Here is a 22,860-nt window from a genome sequence, read left to right as displayed (position 1 = left end):
GACGCATATATATATATATAGAGAGAGAGAGAGAGACATTTATTTCAAGGTAATGGCTCACACAGTTGTGGAAGCTAGCAAGTCCCAAATCCATGGGTCAAACGTCAGGCTGGAGACTTCTGACCCAAATGGTTACAGGGGCTGAGAAATCCAAAATCTGCAAGTCAGACGGCAGGCTGCTGGCTCACATTCCAAGAACTGGGGAGGTCAGAGGATCATGAGTCAGATGCAGGATCCAGAGGGCAAGCTTTGCCAGAGTATGTATATATTGGATGCAGGCCATATCCCCAAGGAAGCTCCCCTTGCAACGATTGGCTGTTCATATCAGATCACAAAATGGAGGATGATTACACACTATCTGCCAAACCACTGAGAATCATGGCCTAGACAAGCTGACTCATAATGATATCCATCATACCAGCTACTACTACCGACTCTTCTGACCAGGGACACAATAGAAGGTCCCAGTTAAAATGGGAGAAAAATGTGAAACAAAATTCAAATTCATAAAAAAGACCAGACTTACTGCACTGATAGAGACTAGAAGAACCCCTGAGACTGTAGCCCTAAGATACGCTTTTAACCTGGAATTGAAGCTACTCCTGGAGGTCACCTTTCAGCCAAATAATAGATTGGCCTGTAAAATAAACAATAACACCTGTGAGGAATGTGCTTCTTTAAACAATCAACTATGTGAGACCGAAGGTCAATATTTACACAAAGGCAAAGATGAGCAGGCAAGGAGGGACAGGGAACCTGGATGGATAGAAACTGGGCAGGCGGGGTGGAAATGGTGAGAGTGCAAACACATTACAGGGATTCTAACCAATGTCACAGAACAATTTGTGTATGAATTGTTGAATGGGAATCTAATTTACTTGTACACTTTCACCTAAAACACAATAAAATATTCCAAAAAAAAAAAAATAGAAAAAAATTACTTGAGAGAACCCAGCTCTTTTCTACCCTTACACACCCTATACTACCTTCTCACCACCCCAGTTGAGGAAGAACCACTATAAGACTATAAGGTGTCCCTTGTAAGCTGGACAGATGCTGGTGGTATAGTTTAAGAGGAACACGATGTATGTAGGTGGTAGATAAGGGCAGTTCATGTTTATATGGTCCTAAATGTGTATGAAGCAAAGATAAGGAGCTATTCACAACGCAGAGTCTACATTTTTCCTTCTCTATAACACATTGTTTGGTGTTGCCAGCACTGTTGTGATAATCTTCACAGTCTCTATCTCTGATGTATAATGTGTATCCATTTCCTTTCAGTCACAAGAACTTTGCCTTGTTCATGCCAAATGAGTCAAAAGTATACTGATAAGGGGACGTTAGGCCCCATTTTAAGTGCATGGCACTCATTTGTTTGTTTCCTTGCTGATTGGACAATGACAATCTTATCTTTTCACAGAAGAGAAGGCCAATTTGGAGAATATGTTTCTTAGGAAGAATGGAACAGGCGGTCCTTTTCAGGGTAAAACTCCTCTGAGAAAGAGTAATCGACAGCAAGCTATTGTCACGCCTCTGAGACCAGGTGAGAAAGAACATCTTAGGAAAAAGCTCCTTGGCAGAATGGTGGGTCAGTGTGTCAGGAGCTTGAAAGATACGGAGAAATTATTTATATGATGTATTCTTTGGTTTATTATTGGTGAAATGGGCTAATTCATTTTATGATGAATGTCACACTAATAATGTGGTATAGTTTTTTTTAAGTTAATCTTTTGGATTGTAAGCTAACATAGAATCTTATTGCCAGATAATTATTTCCTTTTTATGGTAAAATTTAATGTAATGTAACTTGGATCAGCCTGGGAAACAAAACAGCAAGAGAGAAGAGTGTACTGCTTGCCATTGTACAAGAATTTTTTGAGTCGCGTATCTGATTTTAAAAGATGATCGATCAATAGAATATTGTTACTAAATCTGCAGAATACTGTCTATTTGATCAGAACATAAGATAAGCATTCTTTAAAAGGTCATAAATCCCTCTTGAAAATGATTTAAAAAAGTGACAGCTTTCTTGAGACATAATTTACATATCATAAATCCACCTATTTAAAGTGTACATTTCAGTGGTTTTTAATATATTCATGGAGTTGTGCAACTGTCACCACAATCTATTTTAGAAACATTCGAAAATTACTCTTATGGGTAAATCCGAGACTGGCCTCAATCACACAATTAACTAGAGAGTCTATATCAGAGAAATGTCTGTATTTTCTGTGAGCTTGTCTAGTTTGCAGGGTGTGAGCTGCTAGACTGACTTTCAAATAAATAATGAATACCTCTGAATTTGGAATCTGGACAAAGACCCTGAATTTTGCATCCATCTTTCTTGCACAGGGGGTTAGAACTATATGGCATGTTTCGACTGACATGCTTGGAAATCTGTCTGTGGCCTGAGTGCTTTATCTTCAGGTGAATTTCATTACTTCATTAGATGTGCAGATTCACTGTTTCTGTGCTGGTCTTTGTGCCCATCTTGAAATGAAAAGGCATGTAATGTTACCTAGTTTGTTAGACTGTTTTGTGTGCAGTAACTTGCATCATCAAACAGAACAGTAAGGCCCAAAGCTTACTCACTGGGCCCGTCTGTGGCAAAGACCATGCACGCTACTTACATGCATGTCCCTTAGCCCCCTCAAAGTTTTTGTATTCTTTCTTATTGCACATTCTTACTTCTCTGTTAATGCTGTTCTATCTGTTTCGAATTCCCTTATCTGACTGAAAATTCCTACTCATCATTCAAGGTTCAGCTCAAATATCCTTTTTTTCTGTAATCGACTCTCTTTATCTGTGTTCTCAAAGCACTGCTCATACCTCTATTTAAATTTCAATTTCCCATTGTGTTGCTAGTGTGTAGGAATACAATTTTTGTATATTGTCTTGTATCCTACAACCTTCCAAACGCATTTATTTTAGTAGCTTTTTTTGTACATTCCATCAGATTTCTACATAAATGATTGTGTCATCTGCAAATATGCCTTTTGTTTCTTTTTCTTGCATATTGCACTGGCTAGGACCTCTGTATGATGTGAATAGGAGTAGGGAGAGTAGACATCCTTGCCTTTATTCCTGATCTTAGGGCAAAAGCATTCAGGCGTTTACCATTATGTATGATGTTAATTGTAGGTTTTCATAGATGCCCTTTATCAGGTTGAGGATGTTTTGTTCCTGTTTTGCTGGTCTTTTTGATCAGCAATGGATGGGTGTTGAATTTTGTCAAATGCTTTTCCTGCATTTATTGAGATGGTCATAAGATGTGTTTTTTTTCCCAGTCTTTTGATTATTGTACTTTAAGTGAAAGTTTACAATGCAGGTTAGTCTCTCATACAAAAATTTATACATACATTGTTATGTAATCCTAATTGCTCTCCCTATACTGTGACAGCACACTCTTCTTTCCACCCCTGATTTCCCGTGTCCATTCAACCAGTTCCTGACCCTCTCTGCCTTCTCATCTCACCTCCAGACAGGAGCTGCCCATTTAGTCTCCCGTATCTACTTAAGCTAAGAAGCACATTCTTCACGAGTATCATTTTATGTGCCATAGTCCGGTCTCATCTTTGAGAGTTGGCCTTGGGAATGGTTTTAGTTCTAGGTCGACAGAGGCTGGGGCCATGCTTTCTGGGGATCTTTCAATCCCAGTCAGACCATTAAGTCTGGTCTTTTTGCTAGAATTTGAGTTCTGCATCCCGCTTTTCTCCTGCTCCATCAGGAACTCTCTGTTGTGTCCCCTGTCAGGGCGGTCATTGGTGGTAGCCGGGTACCATCTGGTTCTTCTGGTTTCAGGCTGATGCACTTTCTGGTTTATGTGGCCCTTTCTGTCTCTTGGGGCAATACTTTCCTTGTGACTTTGGTGTTTTTCATTCTCCTTTACTCCAGGTGAGTTGGGACCAATTGATGCATCTTAGATGGCCGCTTGCTGGCTTTTAATACCCCAGACGCCACTCACCAAAATAGGATGCAGAACATTTTCTTAATATTAAGCCAATTGACCTAGATGTCCCTTGAAAGCATGGTCCCCAGACCCCCGCCCCTGCTACTTTGTCCATCGAAGTGTTTGGTTGTGTTCAGGAAACTTCTTAGCTTTGGTTTAGTCCAGTTGTGCTGACTTTCCCTGTAGTGTGTGCTGTCCTTCCCTTCACCTTAGGTAATTCTTGTCTACTATCCTACCCTCTAGTTCGTGAATACCCCTCTCTCTCCCTCCCCACCCTCATAGCCATCAAAGAATGTTTTCTTGTGTTTAAACCTTTTCTTGAGTTCTTAAAATAGTGGTCTTATACAATATTTGTCCTTTTGTGACCGACTAAATTCACTCAGCATAATGCCTTCCAGATTTCTCCATGTTATGTTTCACGGATTCATCATTGTTCTTTATTGTTGCATAGTATTCCATTGTGTGAATATACCGTAATTTGTTTATCCATTCGTCCATTGATGGGCACCTAGGTTGTTTCCATCTTTTTGCTATCGTGAACTCAGTCTGTTCATACAGTAAATTATACTGATTTTTCCATTTTTAAGTGAACCTCGCATTTCTGAGATGAACCCCAATTGGTCATAATGTATTTTTATATATTGTTAGATTCAGTTTGCTAAGTATTTGTTAAGAAATTTTGCATCTACATTAATGGGGGGGTGTTGGTCTGTAGTTTTCGTTTCTTGTGATGTCTTTTTGTTTGCCATTTAATCAGTTTTTAGAGTATAGTTCAGTGACATTAATTATATTTGCAATGTTGTAACTGTCACCACTATCTGTTTCCAGAACTTTTTCAGCACCCCAAACAGAAACTCGGTACCCATTAGGCGGTAACTCCCCATGGTGGCATAGTGGTTAAGATCTCGGCTGTTTACCAAAAGGTTGACAGTTCGAATCCACCAGCTGCTCCTTGGAAACCCTATGGGGCAGTTCTCCTTTGTCCTATAGGGTTGCTATGAGTCGGAATTGACTTGTTGGCAATGGTTTTTTTGTTGTTGTTGTTCAGCCCCTGGTAACTACTAACCAACTTTGTCTCTGTGCATTTGCCTGTTCTAGATTTCATATAAGTGGGATCATAGTTATTTGGTTTTGATATCAGGGTAATGCTGGCCTCATACAATGAATTGTAAAGTATTCCCTTCTCTTTAGTGCATACACACGTGTGTGTGTATAAAATATAATATACGTGGGGCTGTAAAAGGAGTCCTGGTGGTACCGTGATTAAGCTCTGGGCTGCTAACTGAAAGGTCAGTGGTTTGAATCCACCAACCACTCCTTGGGAGAAAGATGTGACAGTCTGCTTCCGTAAAGATTTACAGCCTTGGAAGTCCTGTGGGGGCACTTCTACTCTGTCTTATAGGGTCACTGTGAGTCGGAATTGACTTGATGGCAATGATTTTTTTTTCTGGTATACATATATATAGGTCCCTAGGTGGCACAGTTTGTGCTCGACTGCTAACCTAAAGGTTGGCAGTTCAAACCCGCCTAGTGGTACTGTGGAAGAAAAGCCCTGGCAATCTGCTGCTGTTAAGATTACAGTCAAGAAAACCTTATGGAGCAGTTCTACTCTGTAACACATGGGGTTGCCATGAGTTGTAATTGACTCAACTGCAACTGACAACAACAGCAGATATATATACATATGTGTATATAATTTTCAATTTAGAATTCTGTATATTAAATCACATATGTCTCTCATCACCAACTCATTTTTTTGGGTTTTGAGTGCTAACTTGTTTTTGGTCTTCTGCAGTTGAAAACACTTATTACAAAGAGACAGAAAAAGAAAATCAGTTGGAACAATCCATTCCATCAAATACTTGCTCTTCCTTGGAAGTAGGGGGGAACACATCAAGAAATACTCCAGCCCATCCCCTGAGGTAAGACTTGTTTCAGGGCTGAAAAGTGGCGGTTATATTTAGTAATGTTGAATTAATAATTACTGGACAGAGTACTTATTCTGTGTCCCATACTGCATTAGACTCTTTGTTTATGTTACTTTAATCTTTTTAACAATTTATTAGTTGTGGATAATATGCTTAATTTATAGATGAGAGACCAGAGGTACTAAGTTATTTGCCCAAGGCAAGTTTATCTCAGAGTCAGAATTCAAACCCTGATCATTCCAAGGCCCTTCTGTGGTTGCAATTTTACATTTATTTGTGTGGATATTTGATTTTTTTTTTTTCTTCTTTTTCTGTTACTAAGTTTAAATAAACCTCATAAGGGTAAATATCATATATCCCCAGTGCCTAATAGTGCCAGGCAGGAGCAGAAGATGGATAAATTGTATCAGGAATGCATGGTAGGCCCCAGAATTTCTAGGGACTCTAATGACTTTGACTGTTGCATTTGGCTTAAACAAAATGGTAACAAAAAGAGTGTTCGGAAGCTGTCGATATTAGTTGCCTTCAAATGGCATTAATCAAAAGAATATCTCTACATAGCCAGTTCTCAGACCTGTGGTTCATCTCCTCGTAACAGAATAAAGTAGCATTTTCGTCTTAGAACTCCACTACACTCTTTTTTGAACATTTTATTGTGTTTTAGGTGAAAGTTTACGTAGCAGATTAGTTTCCCATTCAACAATTCATACATATATTTTTTCTATGACTTTGGTTGCTATCCCCACAATGTGTGAGCATTCTCCGCGTTTCTACCCTGCTTTCTGTGTTTCCATCCCTTCTGCTTCCCTGCCCTTCCTTGCCTTCTCGTATTTGCTTTTGGGCAAATGTTGCCTGTTTGGTCTCGTATAGTTGATTGTTCTAAGAAACGTATTCTTCACAGGTGTTATTGTCTGTTTTATAGGCCAATCTATTATTTGGCTGAAAGGTGACCTCTGGGAGTGGCTTCAGTTCCAGATTAAAACGGTGTCTTAGGGCGATAGTCTCAGGGGTTCTTCTAGTCTCTATCAGCCCAGCAAGTCTGGTCTTTTTTTTTATTAATTTGAGTTTTGTTCTACATTTTTCTCCCACTCTAACCAGGACATATTGTGTCCCTGGTCAGAGCAGTTGGTAGTGGTACCAGGCACCATGTAGTTCTTCTGGTCTCAGGCTAGAGGAGACTGTGGTTCTTGTGGGCCAGTAGTTCTGTGAATTAATTGCTTCCTTGAGTCTTTTTTGCTTCACTCTCCTTTGCTCCAGATGGGAAGAGACCAATAGTTGTATCTCAGATGGCTGCTTGCATGCTTTTAAGACAGTAGATGCTACTTACCAAAGTAGGACATAGAATGTTATCTTTATGAACTGTGTGATGCCAGTTGACCTAGATGTCCCCCGAGACTATGGTCCTTAGCCTTCAAGCCCAGTAACTCAGTCTCATGAGGTGTTTGGATATGTCTAAGAAGTTTCCATAGCTGTGCCCCCTATGTGCTCTATTACATATATGAATATATATGCAGCACATACAAATATGTATATACAAATACCGACAACTATACCCATACATACGCTCACACGCCCTCCCATACCTATATAGCATACATATCTACCTATATAACTACTCACAAATTTTTGGTTATTACTATTGTTGCTGAATGGTATATGTTACAGCATTTACCATAGTTGTCCTTTATTTTTGCATACCTCTCAGTGTTTTCATTTACTTAGGTCACGTTGTGCTGACTTCCCTCATTGTGTATTGCTTTTCCCTTCACCAGAATTAACGTGTCTACTATCTAGTAAGTGATTTTCCCTCTCTCCCCATCCTGTCCCTGGTAACCAAAAAACGTTGCTTTCTGTGTGTAAACCTGTTCTTTTTTTTCCCAGCCAGCCACCAGGCCCAGCATGTAAAGTGCCGGGCCCCTCAGGCTCAGGCCTCAGCAGGCAGATAGGCATGACTTGGGGCCTCAGGGGCATGGGCTTCTGCAGCTTCACCAGAGCTATATCACGGTTGTAGTTCTTTTTTTTTTTTTCCTTTTCTTTTTTTTATTGTTGTAATTAAATGAAGTTTACGTTTCAAGTTAGTCTCCCATACAAATTTTTTTTTTTTCATACATTGTTATGAGACCCCAACTGCTCACCCCATTCTGCAACATCACACTCCTCCCCTCCGTCCCTGATTCCCCATGAACATTCAGCCAGCTCCTAACTCTCTCTGCCTTCCCATCTCACCTCTGGACAGAAGCTGCCCCTTTGGTCTCTTGTATCTACTTGACTTTAAGAGGCACATTCTTCACGAGTAATCACTTTATGTCCCACAATCCAGTTCAATCCCTGTCTGAAGAATTGGCCTCGGAAATTGTTTTAGTTCTGGGCTGATAGAAAGTCCAGGGGCCATGCTTTCCGGGGCGCCTCCAGTCTCAGTCAGACCATTAAGTCTGGTCTTCTTACTATAATCTGAGTTCTGCATCCCATCCTTCTACTGCTCCATCAGGGACCCTCTGTTGTGTTCCCTGTCAGGACGTTCATTGGTGGTAGCTGGGCACCATCTAGTTCTTCTGGTCTTAGGCTGATGAAGTCTCTGGTTTATGTGGCCCATTCTGTCTCTTGGGCTAATACTTTACTTGTGTCTTTGGTGTTCTTCATTCTCGTTTTCTCCAAGTGGTTGGGACCAATTGATGCATCTTAGATGGCTGCTTGCAAGCTGTAAACCTGTTCTTGACTTTTTGTAAAAGTGTTATACAATATTTGTCCTTTTGTGATTGACTGATTTCACTCAGCATAATATCCTCCAGATTCATCCATGTTATAAGATTTTTCCACAGACTTCATTAGTATTCTTTATTGTTGCTTAGTATTCCATTGTGTGTATGTACCATAATTTATTTATTTAATCATCTGTTGTTGGACACTTAAGTTGTTTCCATCTTTTTGCTATTGTGAATATGCTGCAATGAGCATAGGTATGCACATGTCTATTTGTGACACTGGTTTTATGTCTCTAGGATATATACCTAGGTTTTGGATTTCTGGATCGTACGGTATTTCTATTTCTAGCTTTTTGAGGAAGCACCATACTGTTTCCATAGTGGTTGTACCATTTTAGAATCCCACCAGCAGTATATAAGAGCTACAATCTCCCCACAACCTCGCCAGCATGATTTGTTGTCTGTTTTTTTGATCAGTGCCATTTTTGTAGGGATGAGATGGTATCTTAGTATCTTAACAAAATCCCTGTAATTTTTTTTTAAGTTTGAACTTGTAATTCTTAAAAATTTATTATTTTTTTTATTGTGCTTTAAGTGAAAGTTTACAAGTCAAGTTAATTTCTCATACAAAAATTTATGCATACATTGTTATGTGACACTAGTTGCTCTCCCCATACTGTGACAGCACGCTCCTCCTTTCCACCCCGATCTCCCATGTCTGTTCAACCAGCTCCTGACCCTCCCTGCCTTCTCATGTCACCTCTGGACAGGAGCTGCCCATTTAGTCTCATGTATTTACTTGAGCTGAGAAGCACACTCTTCACGAATATCATTTTATGTCCCAGAGTCCAGTCTAGTCTTTGTCTGAAGAGTCGGTCTCGGGAATGGTTTTAGTTTTGGTATGACAGAGAGTCTGGGGGCCATGTCTTCCGGGGTCCCTCCTGGCTCAGTCAAACCATTAAGTCTGGTCTTTTTACTAGAATTTGAGTTCTGCATCCCACTTTTCTCCTGCTCCAACAGGGATTCTGTTGTGTTCCCCGTCAGGGCGGTCATTGGTGGTAGCCGGGCACCATCTAGTTCTTCTGGTCTCAAGCTGATGCAGTCTCTGTTTTATGTGGCCCTTTCTATCTCTTGGGCTAATACTTTCCTTGTGTCTTTGGTGTTCTTCATTCTCCTTTGCTCCAGGTGGGTTGGGACCAATTGATGCATCTTAGATGACCACTCACTAGCTTTTAAGACCCCAGATGCCACTTGCCAAAGTGGGATACAGAACATTTTCTTAATAAATTCTGTTATGCTAATTGACGTAGATGCCCCCTGAAACCATAGTCCCCAGATCCCTGCCCCTGCTACTCTGTCCCTTGAAGTGTTTGGTTGTATTCAGGAAACTTCTTAGCTTTGGTTTAGTCCAATTGCACTGACTTGCCCTGTAGTGTATGTTGTCCTTTCCTTCACTTAAGATAATTCTTGTCTACTGTCTAGTTTAGTGAATACCTGTCTCCCTCCCTCCTCACCCTCGTAACCATCAAAGAATGTTTTCTTCTGTGTTTAAACCTTTTCTTGAGCCTGTATATTTTTTTATGAGTCCTTTCTTTTATGGATTATTAGGAATATATTTACACATGAAAGACAAGAAATTTGGGAATTTGCTTCGAAATCTAAGGGAGTGGGTGGAAGTAAAATTGATACAAGATTGGCTATGAGTTAATAATTTTTGAAGCTGAATGATGGGTACGTAGCAGTTCATTGTATTATTCTCTTCATTTTCAGATATATATGAAATTCTCCATAATACTTAAAAATTAGATACTCTATGCACTAGCATAAAAATTTGAATATATAAAAACTTAGTGTCTATGGCTTTTATACACAAAGTGTTGAGAGAAATTAAATAAGATCTAAATAAATGGTAAAGAGAAGGTAATGATTCCTATAAAACTCAGGATAGTTGTCTGCTGCCAGTGTTTTATCTCTTAGCTCAGGTGAGGTAGTGAGTTCATGAGACTTCACTTAGTCACTTAACTCTTTATTTTTGTTTTGTGCACTTTTTGCTATGTGTTTTATTTTTTTTTAAAGGGGAGGGGATTGTAGTAGCTAAAAGCAAAAGAAGAGAATAAAAAGCTTTAGCCAGTTTCTTGGAGATCTGGCCCTTAATTTCAAGTCTGACAATAACTAGCTATGTATCAGGGTCAAATCACCTCATGTTATTTGACTTTTATCTGTAAAAACAGGGTGATTGCCAGTGCTTTTTTTTTTTGAGTCAACTTTACTGATGTCCATCCCCAAAACCAATGTAGTGAGGTACCAAAATTTTATGATTGAATTTCAAAACTATTAGAAAATACATCTACTGGTTCCAACCCGGCTGGAGCAAAAGAGAATGAAGAAAACCAAAAACACAAGGGAAAGCTTACTACAAAGGACTAATGGACCACTAATACCACAGCCTCTACCAGACTGAGCCCAGAACAACTAGATGGTGTCCAGTTACCACCACTGACTGCTCTGGCAGGGATCACCATAGAAGGTCCCAGATGGAGTGGGAGAAAAATGTAGAAGAAAATTCAAATTCACCAAAAAAAAAAAAAAAAAAAATGACTAGGCTTGCTGGTCTGACAGATACTGGAGAAATCCCGAGAGTGTAGCCCCCGGACACCCTTTTAACTCAGTACTGAAGTCACTCCTGAGATTCACCCTTCAGTCAAAGATTAGACAGGCCTATAGGGCCAACAACACAACATGAGGAACGTGCTTCATAGTTCTGTCATGTATATGAGACTAATGAGCACACCAGCCCAAAGGCAAAGATGAGAAGGCAGGAAGGGACAGGAAAACTGGACAAATGGAAACAGGGAACCCGAGGTGGAGAAGGGGAGAGTGTTGACACATCATGGGGTTGGCAACCAATGTCACAAAACAATTTGTGTATTAACTGTTTAATGAGAAAATAGTTTGCTCTGTAAACTGTCACCTAAAGCACGATAAAACAAACAAATAACAACAAAAAGAATAAAAAACAAAACAAAACTACTAGACAAGTAGAGATTAGATTTTTAGAGTGGAAATAACACCACAAAGTTTTTTTATAGCTCTTTGTAGTTTGACATACTTTTTTACATTTTCGAGGAATATTTGTATGTCTTTTGTGGATGTATTCAGTACTGACAGATATTGTCAATTCCTCTGCCATAGGAGATCTGTTAGGCTGTCTGCTCAGAAGGATTTGAAACAGAAACACCATGTAAAAATGAAAGCCAAGAGATCTGTCACTCCTGGAATCACTAATGAAATTCCACCCTCCAAAAAAATGAAAGTGTAAGTAGCTACAGCTTCTGTCAGTTGGCGTAGATGTAAGCCCTGTTTTCTCCTATGTTTAATAGTAAGTAGCATACATGGTACTTGTTCTTATCTTTATGAATTAGGAATATATTTTGCTGCAAGTAACAGCCTATTTGATTAGAAAACAGTAGTGATTTATGTGCTTCACAGAAGTCTAAAGAGTAGTTCACTGCTGGCTTTGGTTCAGTGGCTGAACAATGTCAGAGTTATTATCTTCGTGATTCTTTGCTTTTTTTCATGCTTGTTGCTCAAGATAACTGCTGTGTGTTTCTGAGCTTTTCCCTGGTGCTTGTTGCCTCATTGTCATGAGATAGCTTCTCTATCTATAGGTATCATATCCATGTTTAAGGGAAAAAGAAGAGGGTCAGGACCCATATCAGGAAAGTGAAATCTTTTCCATAAACCCTTAAAAGATTGTATTTCGCGTGCCCAAATTTTGTCACTTGGGTCCCCCTAGTTACAGTGGAGGTTATGGAAGTAAGTAGAGTACTTTCAGCTTAGTTCACTACCACCCCAAACAAAATTGGTGTTAATAAGAAAGAAGGTAGAATAGATACTGGGAAGGCAATCCATATGTTCATTTGATGATGGGCAGTTGGAATCCTGCTCCCCCTCTCCTTCCACTGCTGTACAACTATTACCTTGACTTCTACTGACTTTATCAGAGTTTACCCATTGTAGCCATTGGTATACTATATGTTCTGATGATACTTTTGGAAGACTCTTGTGGTTGAGTATGCTTGTTGTCTTAAAGAATGGGAAAAGTTAAGGTATATTTGGTAGGCTTGGGGGAGGATGGTAGTATGGGGTACACTTTAGGGAATTGAGGGGATATTTTTTGTCCTTTTGAAACCAAGTTCTAACAACAAAAAGAAGCCAGAGGAAGAAGGAAATGCTCATCGAGATACTCCAGAGAAAGCCAAGAGCAGACATACTATACCTTGTACACCACCTGTAAGGTATGTTTCTTTCCTGAATTTAAACTTTAGAGTAAATAGAATAAAATTACAAATGGGTACATCTGCAGTCGTGGTGCACATGGTGCTCGGGAAACCTCATAAGCTGTGACCATAGTGAGATGAATTGTTTAATGTATCTCGGTGGGTGTTAAAGCATTAAACATTAAGAAAAATATATTATCAAAGCAAATTTAAGAGAAGTATAAAAGAAAAAAGTTAGTAAAGGTTCTTATCACCTAAATAGACCAGTGTTCATTTTTTCAAGCTTCCTTCTGGCCTTTACCCAAATAAACATACATATTTTTATAATCAGTATATGAACAGTCTTTGGATTTTGCTTTATTTACTTGACGTGATAACTATTTCCAATTTTTTATCAGTGCTGTTACAAAATCTTCACATTATCCTTTTTTGAAAGATTATTAGTATTTTATCAAGCTACCTTTAACCATCTTCTGTTAAAATGTAGTTTCCAATTTTTTATTATTGTAAGTCACACTTCAGTGAGCATCTTTGATTAGTTTTTTCAGGATACAGAAAGAAATTCCTTGATCAAAGGGTATGACCAGTTCTATAGCCACTGACATTTATTGCCAGCTTTATTTCTGAAAGGAATGTACTGATTTACAGTGCCAGCTTTGATGTGAATATTTTTATTACCTCAGCATCATCTGCATTGCTTTTTGTTACTTTAAAAATTATTTCAAATTCAGCTGATATAAAATGGCATCAATTATTTTAATTTTTATTTATTAGATTGCTGATAAGATTGTATTACTGTTGTTATTTCAGACATCTTTTGAGTGAATTGTTTCTTCATCTGTAGTCTTCGTGATATTTTCATTAATAATGATGATTATATTGAACTTTATGTGTCAGGCACTTAAGAAACATCAGACTTAACAGTCACAAATATTCTGTGAGGATAAGTATTTACATTCCTCATTTTACAGTGGACAAAACTGAGAGGTTAAATAGTTTTCTCAAGATCACATAGGCAGAAAATGAAATGATAGGGTTGGAATTTCAACCCTGGTTGGTTTCACTCCTAAGTCTGTCCTCTCTGTCACGCTATAGATTTTATGTATATTAATGCTTTGCCATATTTGTTGCAGATAGTTTCCCCATTCTGCTCATCTTTTAATTTTAGTTTTGTGGCATAGAAGCTATTATACAGTCAGATCTGTGAATCTTTTGTAATTTCTTTTGTTGTCTATTTTAGCTGTTTTTTTTCTGAAATTATAAAAATATTTTGGTATAAAGTGAGCGTGCATCTTAATTTTTTAAGTATTACCTAATTTTTTATTATAGTGACATCAGTATCAGTTTATAAGGTAACACTTTCAGGTTTCTATGCTTATTGTATTGCAAGTTATAAAATCTAATCTATATAATGCCTTTGGAGTCTTCTGAATTACTGAGCCCCTTTCTCTTCTCCTCCCTTCTCGTTTACTGATTTGCCTTCTAGGCAGAAGGTTATAAAAAGTACTGAGGAGCAAGAGTTGGAGAAGAGAACGAGAATGCAGCAGGCAGTGGTGGAGATGAGAAAAAAGAATGAAGAATTCAAGAAATTTGCTCTTGCAGGAGCAGGTCAGCTTGGCTCTAGATGCGTCTGATCTACGAGGGCTGTTTTTCATAATCCTAGTAGGATTTTTGGGATCTCTAAAGCAAAAAAGGCTTTCTAGATCAGTAGTCAGCATAAAAAGATGTGTTTGTTTAGAAGGGTGGACATAAGTTCCATTTATACCTCAATGATCATTCCCTAGAACATTTTCTATGCACTGGCCATTTTTTAGAGCACACTGTTCCTGTCTACTCATTCCTGACTGTAGAAGTCATACCCTTTTTTTTTTTAGGGCTTTTCTTATTTCTTCAAGTACAATTAATGCCTCATTCCTTTTTCTTAAATTCTTTTTCTTTGTATTAAAAAAAGAAGAAACTGGGATTGAGATGGAAGATAAAGCAACTGGGCAGGTCAATTCCCTCTCCCCGATCCCCCTTCTATTTTATCCTCGGTAGAGGAAAAGAAAGCTAAGGTGAATCTAGTTGCAGTTATGGAGAAAAGGTATGACTGAGGTTGCTGAAGGGGCCAGAGTTCTGCTTTGTTCTGGCATAAAGTCATTGTTGGTGAAATCAAAGTCATAAATCCCTGCTTACTGGGGACAGAGGTTGCAAAACAAAACAAAAAAAAAACAAACCCATTGCCATCTTGTTGATTCTGACTCATAGCAACCCTATAGGACAGAGTAGAACTGTCCCATCAGGTTCCAGGGAGTGGCTGGTGGATTCGAACTGCTGACCTTTTGGTTAGCAGCCTTAGCTCTTAATTTTAGAGATACTGAGTTAAGTGTGCTTTTAAAGTCAATCCATAGCCTTTCCTGTCAAAAGTGTTCCACTTTGCTCTGTGTCTCCAGTGATGACCACCCCCATGAGGGATTCTTCACCTCTGTGCTACCTCCTTACAGTTTGCCTCTGATGGAAAGGCCTTAAACTCACTAGCACTTTGTGAATTGGACACATGTAGTAGTACCCTGAGGAGCATGTGTTTTAGATGTAGATAGTGAACAGGGTTAGATCTATAGCAATAGAAGTACCAAAAGGATAAGAGTAAAAGGGCATTTACTGATGTTCTCTATCTTTAGTGTTACCTGTGTGTTTCACTCTGCTTCTCACTCAGGGCAACTTGTGAAGAAATCAGTCAGCCAGGTTACCAAGTCAGTTGACTTCCACTTCTGCACAGATGAGCGAATCAAACATCATAAGAACCAGGAGTATAAGGAAGTGAACTTTACATCTGAACTTCGAAAGCATCCTCCATCTCCTGTAAGTTGATGGACCAAATGAATTTTCCATTGTTACTAATTCAGTTGGGATTTCAGGTGTGGCATCTGTGATCACTTTTTGTAATAGTATAATTGAAAGGAGCATGTGTTTTTGAATTAAGGTAGCCCTAAATCCTCACTTGGCTCCCTGCAAGCTGTGTGATCTTGGACAAGTCACTGTACCTCTCTGAGAACCATCTTATGAAGTTGCTGTGAAAATTAAACTGTGAATGTACATAAAACATGTAGTGTTATGTGTGACAAATCGTAGGTAGAGGCATTTCTGCTGTACAAAATTCTTAAAAACCTTGTGCCTGCAAACTTTGTACAAAATAGAACAAGGCTTATGGGAAAAATGGAATTGTGGCAAACCACTCAAATCTTGTGCGATTTTGTTACCAGACCACTAGCAAAAAATGGTAACAATCGTAAATAAAAATTCGAGTACTGATAATCTCTACTTGCGTTTGCAGCCAGCATCATTATTAGTTGAAGTCAGTTCTTTGCAGTCTTAAATTCTGGGCTTGTGCTTCTTCCTTTGAGATGTAGGTCCTTGAAGACTATTGCTTTCAATCAAAGACTAGTTTCATCAAAATTAATGGTCCTAGGATATGTGGAGAGATTCCGACTCAGGCTGCTGCCTGATCAGCTGCAGACTCAGAAGCCCAACCTTTTTTTTTTTTTTTAAATGGTGTTGCGGGTAGGATGCCTTTGCAGCTTCTTACCTGCTCCCCTTATAGTACTCTTGATTGCTTCAAAGCATTAACGTGTTTGGGAAACCTTGTCTTTTGTGCTGTTGTAGAACAGACCACATTTCTTAAGTGCTGGGTTGTTTTTTCTTTTCTTTCTTACAGATAAGTATAGACTGGTTATAACCCTTGCTCAGGGACTGACAAACTTAAGAATAATGATCTTTGTTTTACACAGGCCTTCTTTCCTGTGATCTGTGTGCTGAATCTGTTGTTTGTTATATATTTGAGCTCTTCCTTAACACTTTCTTCATTTGGGGAACAACTTTTCTGTTTACAGGCCCGAGTAACTAAGGGAGGATGCACCATTATTAAGCCTTTCAACCTGTCCCAAGGAAAGAAAAGAACATTTGATGAAACAGCTTCTACATATGTGCCACTTGCACAGCAGGTTGAAGCCTTCCATAAACAAACCCCTAGCAGATACCACTTGAGGAGCAAGAAGGATGATATTGGTAAGTTTCCTACCAATATCACAGCTGGCTGGAACCTCTCCAAGAATTCTCTTTGCCTACGAATATGCTTTTAGTTGAAATCCTAGCTTTTTGAATTAAGGTAGCCCTAAATCCTCACTTGGCTCCCTGCAAGCTGTGTGATCTTGGACAAGTCACTGTACCTCTCTGAGAACCATTTTATGAAGTTGCTGTGAAAATTAAACTGTGAATGTACATAAAACATGATGTGTAGTTCAGTGTTTCTCAAAATCACTCCACTCTCTGTCTGCATATACCTACCAGCCATCTTGATTCTCCTGGTCAATAACTGGCCAGGGGAATCAGGGTAACCTGAGATGTCATTACACATTAAGGATGTCTTTGCCATGTGTTAAAGTGTCACATAGTGCATTTACTTACCTATAGAAAATGAAGGCATTTCATTCCTTCAAGGTTGTGTGCTTTTTTTTGTTCAGTGACTCAACAGATTTTTACTGCTACGCACTAGGCACTGTGCTGGGCTTTGGAGGGTATGCAAAACCAGTTGCTGACTCATGGCAATCCCATATGTGTTAGGGTAGAACTGTGCTCCATAGTTTTCAATGGCTGATTTTTCAAAAGTAGATCGCCAGGCCTTTCTTTCAAGGCACCTCTGGGTGGACTTGAACCTCCAACCTTTTGGTTAGCAGCCGAGTATATTAACCGTTTGCACTACCCTGAGACTCCATAGTCGGTATAGAAGTGAGCAAAATGGACTTTGTGCTACTCAACATCAAGTTCCTAATTCAGTAAGACAGGTAAACAAGTCATAACAAATCACAGTAAGTGCAGAGAATGTAGAGGGAGACCTAAGCATCAGAGGAGGTGGGAGATTGGTAGAGCATGTCTGGATGATGATAAGTACCTGGCAGAGATAAAGAAGCTGGAGATGCAGGAGAGAGAGGAGATAACCAAATAGATTAAGTCTCTGAGCAGGGAGGTAGAGTAGAGATCTTAGCACAGGTGGAGTGATTGTTCTTTGAAAAGAGGATGGAAGAATGAGAGGATATTGGATGTGAATGCTAGTGGGTTTATAGATTTGGTGGTGAGCAGATGAGGGAGTTCTAATCTAATAGCTTCTAACTTGATGAAGACTGTATACTACAACAGATAAGGTAAAGAAGTTTGAGGCACAGAGGAGGTATAAAATAGGTGTTGAGAGCATAGAACTAGCTTTCTGGGTAAAGCAAATCTGGTGGTTTTCCCTTTGAGGGTGTCTAAAGTTTTTCTACTGTTGCATAGGCATTGTTTAGCACTGTATTTTAGGTAGCCAGTTATTATATTCTACTAGCCAAAATAGTTTTGTCAAATTGTATATTGTGAAAATATGTCTCTTTTGTCCAGTTGGAAGTTTAAATATTAAACATGACTGTTCAGATAATACATGACTAGGGTTCCTTGAGTGAAGTCCCTGCAGGGCACAGATAATTAAGTGCTTGCCTATTAACCAGAAGGTTGGTGGTTTGAACCCATCCAAAGAGGCACCTCAGAAGAAAGGCCTGGCTATCTGCTTACGAAAGGTCACACAGCCTTGAAAACTCAATGGAACACAGTTCTCTGCAGTACATGGGGTCACCATGAGTCAGAATCAACTTGACAACAACTGATTACAGTCCTGATAAGGGGCAGTGGGTGGTTCAGTGGTAGCATTTTCACCTTCCATGCAGGATACCCAGGTTCAATTCCTGGCCAGTGCATCTCAGGCACAGCCACCACCTGTCTGTCCGTGGAGGCTTGTGTATTGCTATGATGCTAAAGAAGATTCAGTGGAGCTTCTAGACGAAAATGGACTAGGAAGAAAGGCCTGGGGGTCTACTTCCGAAAATCAGCCAATGAAAACTCCATGGGTCACAATGGTCCAGTCCCCAACTGATCATGGGGATGGTGCAGGGCCAGGTAGCATTTTGTTCTGTTGTACATGGGGTCTCCGTGAGTTAGGGGCTAACTCGACAGCAGCTAAGAACAAGAGTCTAATATGCCCTGCTCTTAGAATTCTGTTCCTGGTGAATAGAGAGAAAAATCATTTTTGCTTAAAATTTTGTATAGTTACAACTAAATGATGGTTATGTGTATACTGAAAGTATGGCTTCTTTCTAAAATAAATAGATGTGGTTTTCTGTCTGTTACAAGGAGTCCCTGGGTGACACAAATGGTTAAGTGCTGAACTAGTAATCAAAAGATGAGTGGTTCAAACTCACCTAGAGGCGCCTCGTTAGTAAGGTCTGGCAGTCTGCTTCCTAAAGATCACAGCCTTGAAAACCCTGTGGAGCAGTTCTACTCGGCACATATGGGGTTGCCATGAGTCTGAGTCAACTCCATAGCAACTAACAACAACAGTCTGCTACTGTTATGTGATAAAATCTAAATTAGAGGACTCATTCTGTGTAATCATGCAGATTGACAGGGTTGTCCCTGACCAGATAAATCAAGTATTTATTTTCCATGCAAGGTGGAGGTGGTTTTAATATTGGTGTTTTGACATAGATGTTTTACTTTCTCCATTTAACTTTCTCTGAGGGGCAGTCTTGATGCTTTGAAGTAAATACTTCTAGGGGAATTCATAAAATTGGAAGTAATTTGCAGTATTGGTCTTTACAAAGGCCTTATTTTAAAGCTGGAGTAAGCAAAAATCTTATTTGTCAGTAACAAGCAAAGTGGTTGTCATTGTCAGTAGAAAGGAAGTACAAACCTGTGCAATGATAAGGAATCCATCAGATAAGAATGGATTTTAAGTTCAGAAGATGAGAAAAGAGTTTACCCAAAGACCGCATTAGCCATGTTCCTCAATAAAGAGTGATAGGGAAGGAGGGACTGGATGTTTGCCAGGCTGACTGACATAATCTGAACTGAGCATGGAGGGCCAACCACTCTGGTTTGTTTGTCCACCTCTGGGCTGTCTAGCTGAGTCAGCACTTACAGGTAAGCTGGGCCTTGGGATGCCAGGTGAATGTCTGTGATCTTGGTTTTCAGGTCTCTTACCCTCCAAATCTGCTGTGGCCAAGATCTGCAGAGACCCACAGACTCCCGTACTGCAAACCAAGCAGCGCACAAGGCCTGTGACCTACAAAAGTGCAGCCGATCAGGAGGCTGAGCTGCTTGAGAAACTGCAACAGTAAGTCCCACTGGCGGTATCAGAGGAAGAGTCCAAGAACCTACCTACTTGATTTTCAGTTCCATAAGGGGACAGACAGTTGCTGTTTTTCTTAAGAAGACTATTAAGGAGTATCCTCTGAGATTAGTTTAGATAAATCCCACTGCTTTATGATTACCCAAGGGATTGTTATACCTCTTATTAGTGGGGGAAATTGGAAATTAATGTGATTAGACCTGGAGTTTATCTCCTATATTCTCCTTCCATTCCTTTTTGTGCTTCTTTTGAGGAGGGGGAAATTACCATGTAAAGAGAAGCTTCAATCTTCAAAGTGTTGGGAATGTTAGAAGTGTCTCATTAATTCTTTGGTGTCGATGTGAAGATAATGACTGTGGAGAGAGTTGAGATTTTGCTGGGCATGATGGGTAGTCTTAATGATTATTATTTTTCTGCTTTTGGCCCACTTTCTTGTTTGCGTAGTTTTCATGTTATTTAAATTTTCTTGTGATTGTCATTAAACTCCCACCTCACAGATATAAATTCAAAGCACAGGAACTTGATCCCAGAATTCTTGAAGGTGGGCCCATCTTGCCCAAGAAGCCACCTGTGAAGCCACCCACTCAGCCTATTGGCTTTGATTTGGAAATTGAGAAAAGAATCCAGGAACGAGAATTGAAGAAGAAACCAGAGGAAGAACACTTTGAATTTCATTCCAGACCTTGCCCTACCAAGATCTTGGAAGATGTTGTGGTAAGAATGGTTGAGGCTCTGCAGGCTGGCAGGAGTGTTGTGCTTATGACCATCCATCCAGTCACACATGTTTGAATAGCTGCTATGAGCAGGACATCATAATAGGAGCTGTAGGTGATAAGGAGACATATTAAAAGTGGATTTTGCTCTTAGGAAACTTAAAGTCTAGTAAAGGAAACAATATGTCTAAGTAATATGAAATGAAAATAAAATACCTTAGGAGTTCAGAGGAGAAAATGATTTCTTCTAGATACCAGGTTCAGGGAGCGCTTTGTGGAGGAAGCAGCATTTGACCTGAGCCTTGACAATGTGTAGTAGCAGTCGTCGTCATCATTGTCTTCATCATCATCATAAGAGCTGACACTTTACTGTGTGCCAGGCACACAGAAAATTAGCCCATTAATTTAGACAGCGACCTCTTCAGGTGGCTTACATTAATTACACCAGTTTCAGATGAGATATTGAGGCAGAGAGAGGTTCAGTAACATTCCTAGGACAGTCAGCTAGAATATGGTGGAGCAAGAATAGGAGTCCAAGTGCGCTCCCATGTATGGTAGAATTTGGACTTGCAAAAATGGTGGGACAGAGCATTCCAGGCAGTGGCAATAACATGAAAAAAAGTCTGAAGGGCATCTACTGGTAACTGTGAGTAGGTCAGTTCAACTGGAGAAAAGAAGTATATAAAGGGGACTAACTAGAAACTAGGTTAGAGAAGTGGCTTGTAGATCGGTGGACTCATAGTCATGGTTTTAGAAAAAATAATGGGATTAGGAAGAGCTGCCATAGAGAGAGTAACAATGGAAAGCGCCTGCATAAGTGTGAAGGTGTGTTTTAGATATATTTCGGTGCAAATGGGGAACCCTCCCCCTCAATTTGGATTGACTTGTGTCCAGATACTAGAAGGATTCCATGTTTTTTCTGTCCTCTTTCTTTTTGCTTGCCTTTTAGAGTTTTAGGTGAAAACTGCACCAATATATACCCTCAACTGGGTGCCTAGTTTTGTTTATACTATTTTCTTAGCACTTAAGTCAAAAGCAACTTGAAGTTTATATTTTCCAGGCTTTTAAAAAAGCATGATAATACCTAGAAATGGTTTCCCCCTTCCCTTTTTCAAATGAGAGCTTTCTGCATATGCGATCTCTCTTCGCAATGCCCTTTTGCTGTGATGTGCACTTTTTTTTAATTGTGCTTGAGGTGAAAGTTTACAGCTCAAGTTAGTTTCTCTTTAAAAAATTTATACATATAATGTTTTGTGACATTGGTTGCAATCCCTGCAGTGTTACAACACTCTCCCCCTTTCCACCCTTGGTTCCCATGTCTATTTGTTCAGTTTTCCTGCCCCTTCTTGCCTTCTCATCTTGCTTTTGGGCAGGAGTTGCCCATTTGGTCTTGTAAATTTGATTGAACCAAGAAGCATGTTCCTCACGTGTGTTACTGTTTGTTTTATAGGCCTGTCTAATCTTTGACTGAAAAGTGGACTTCGGGAGCGATTTCAGGTTTTTTTTTTTTTTCCACTTCACAAATTTATTAGAAAAAGAGAGGAAGAGCACAAAAGTACAAGAGAATTGAAAGAGGCATTTCAGTATTTGGAAAATGAGTTCTAGTATTTCATTATTTTTAAACAAAAGTTAATTTCAAGAAAAGAAATGCAAAAGTGGCAATAGAAGATGGATGACATATGACAGGTTTTAGGAAAATATATGTTTTTTTAATTTTTTTTTTTTTTTTAATTGTACTTCAGGTGAAGGTTTACAGAACAAATAGTTTCTCATTAAACAGTAGTACACGTTTTATGACATTGGTTAACAACCCCATGACATGTCAACCCTCTCCCTTCTCGACCTTTGTTTTTTTTGGTGAAAATACACATAGCCAAAGATACACCATTTCAAAAATTCCTACATGCACAGTTCATTGACATCAGCTACGCTCTTCCAATTGTTCTGCTGTTCTCACTTTAGATGAAGGTTTACAGAACAAAATAGTTTCTCATTAAACAGTATACATGTTGCCCTATGACAGTGGTTAACAACCTCACTACACATCAACACTGTCCTTACTCAACCTTGGGTTCCCTATCACCAGCTTTCCTGTCCCC

At 39.4% G+C, this 22,860-nt stretch overlaps 1 protein-coding gene across 6 annotated transcripts in view; it reads left to right on the top strand.

The window, feature by feature from the left end:
* Nucleotides 1-22,860, top strand: part of TPX2 (TPX2 microtubule nucleation factor) — a 58,307-nt gene that overhangs the window by 14,387 nt on the left and 21,060 nt on the right. For all 6 annotated transcript variants that reach the window (XM_023725454.1, XM_023725456.1, XM_023725446.1 and 3 more), the window contains 9 exons: nucleotides 1,421-1,543; nucleotides 5,745-5,871; nucleotides 11,772-11,894; nucleotides 12,776-12,877; nucleotides 14,346-14,467; nucleotides 15,555-15,700; nucleotides 16,729-16,903; nucleotides 19,892-20,033; nucleotides 20,546-20,762. In XM_023725454.1, coding sequence (XP_023581222.1) covers nucleotides 1,421-1,543; nucleotides 5,745-5,871; nucleotides 11,772-11,894; nucleotides 12,776-12,877; nucleotides 14,346-14,467; nucleotides 15,555-15,700; nucleotides 16,729-16,903; nucleotides 19,892-20,033; nucleotides 20,546-20,762 — 1,277 coding nt within the window. The remainder of the gene's footprint in view (nucleotides 1-1,420; nucleotides 1,544-5,744; nucleotides 5,872-11,771; nucleotides 11,895-12,775; nucleotides 12,878-14,345; nucleotides 14,468-15,554; nucleotides 15,701-16,728; nucleotides 16,904-19,891; nucleotides 20,034-20,545; nucleotides 20,763-22,860) is intronic.

The sequence above is a fragment of the Trichechus manatus genome, unplaced genomic scaffold (genome assembly GCF_000243295.1).
Source record: "Trichechus manatus latirostris isolate Lorelei unplaced genomic scaffold, TriManLat1.0 scaffold00008, whole genome shotgun sequence".
NCBI lineage: Eukaryota > Metazoa > Chordata > Mammalia > Sirenia > Trichechidae > Trichechus > Trichechus manatus.
The sequence above is the reverse complement of the archived record's forward strand: the minus strand, read 5'-3'. Positions and strand labels throughout refer to the sequence as shown.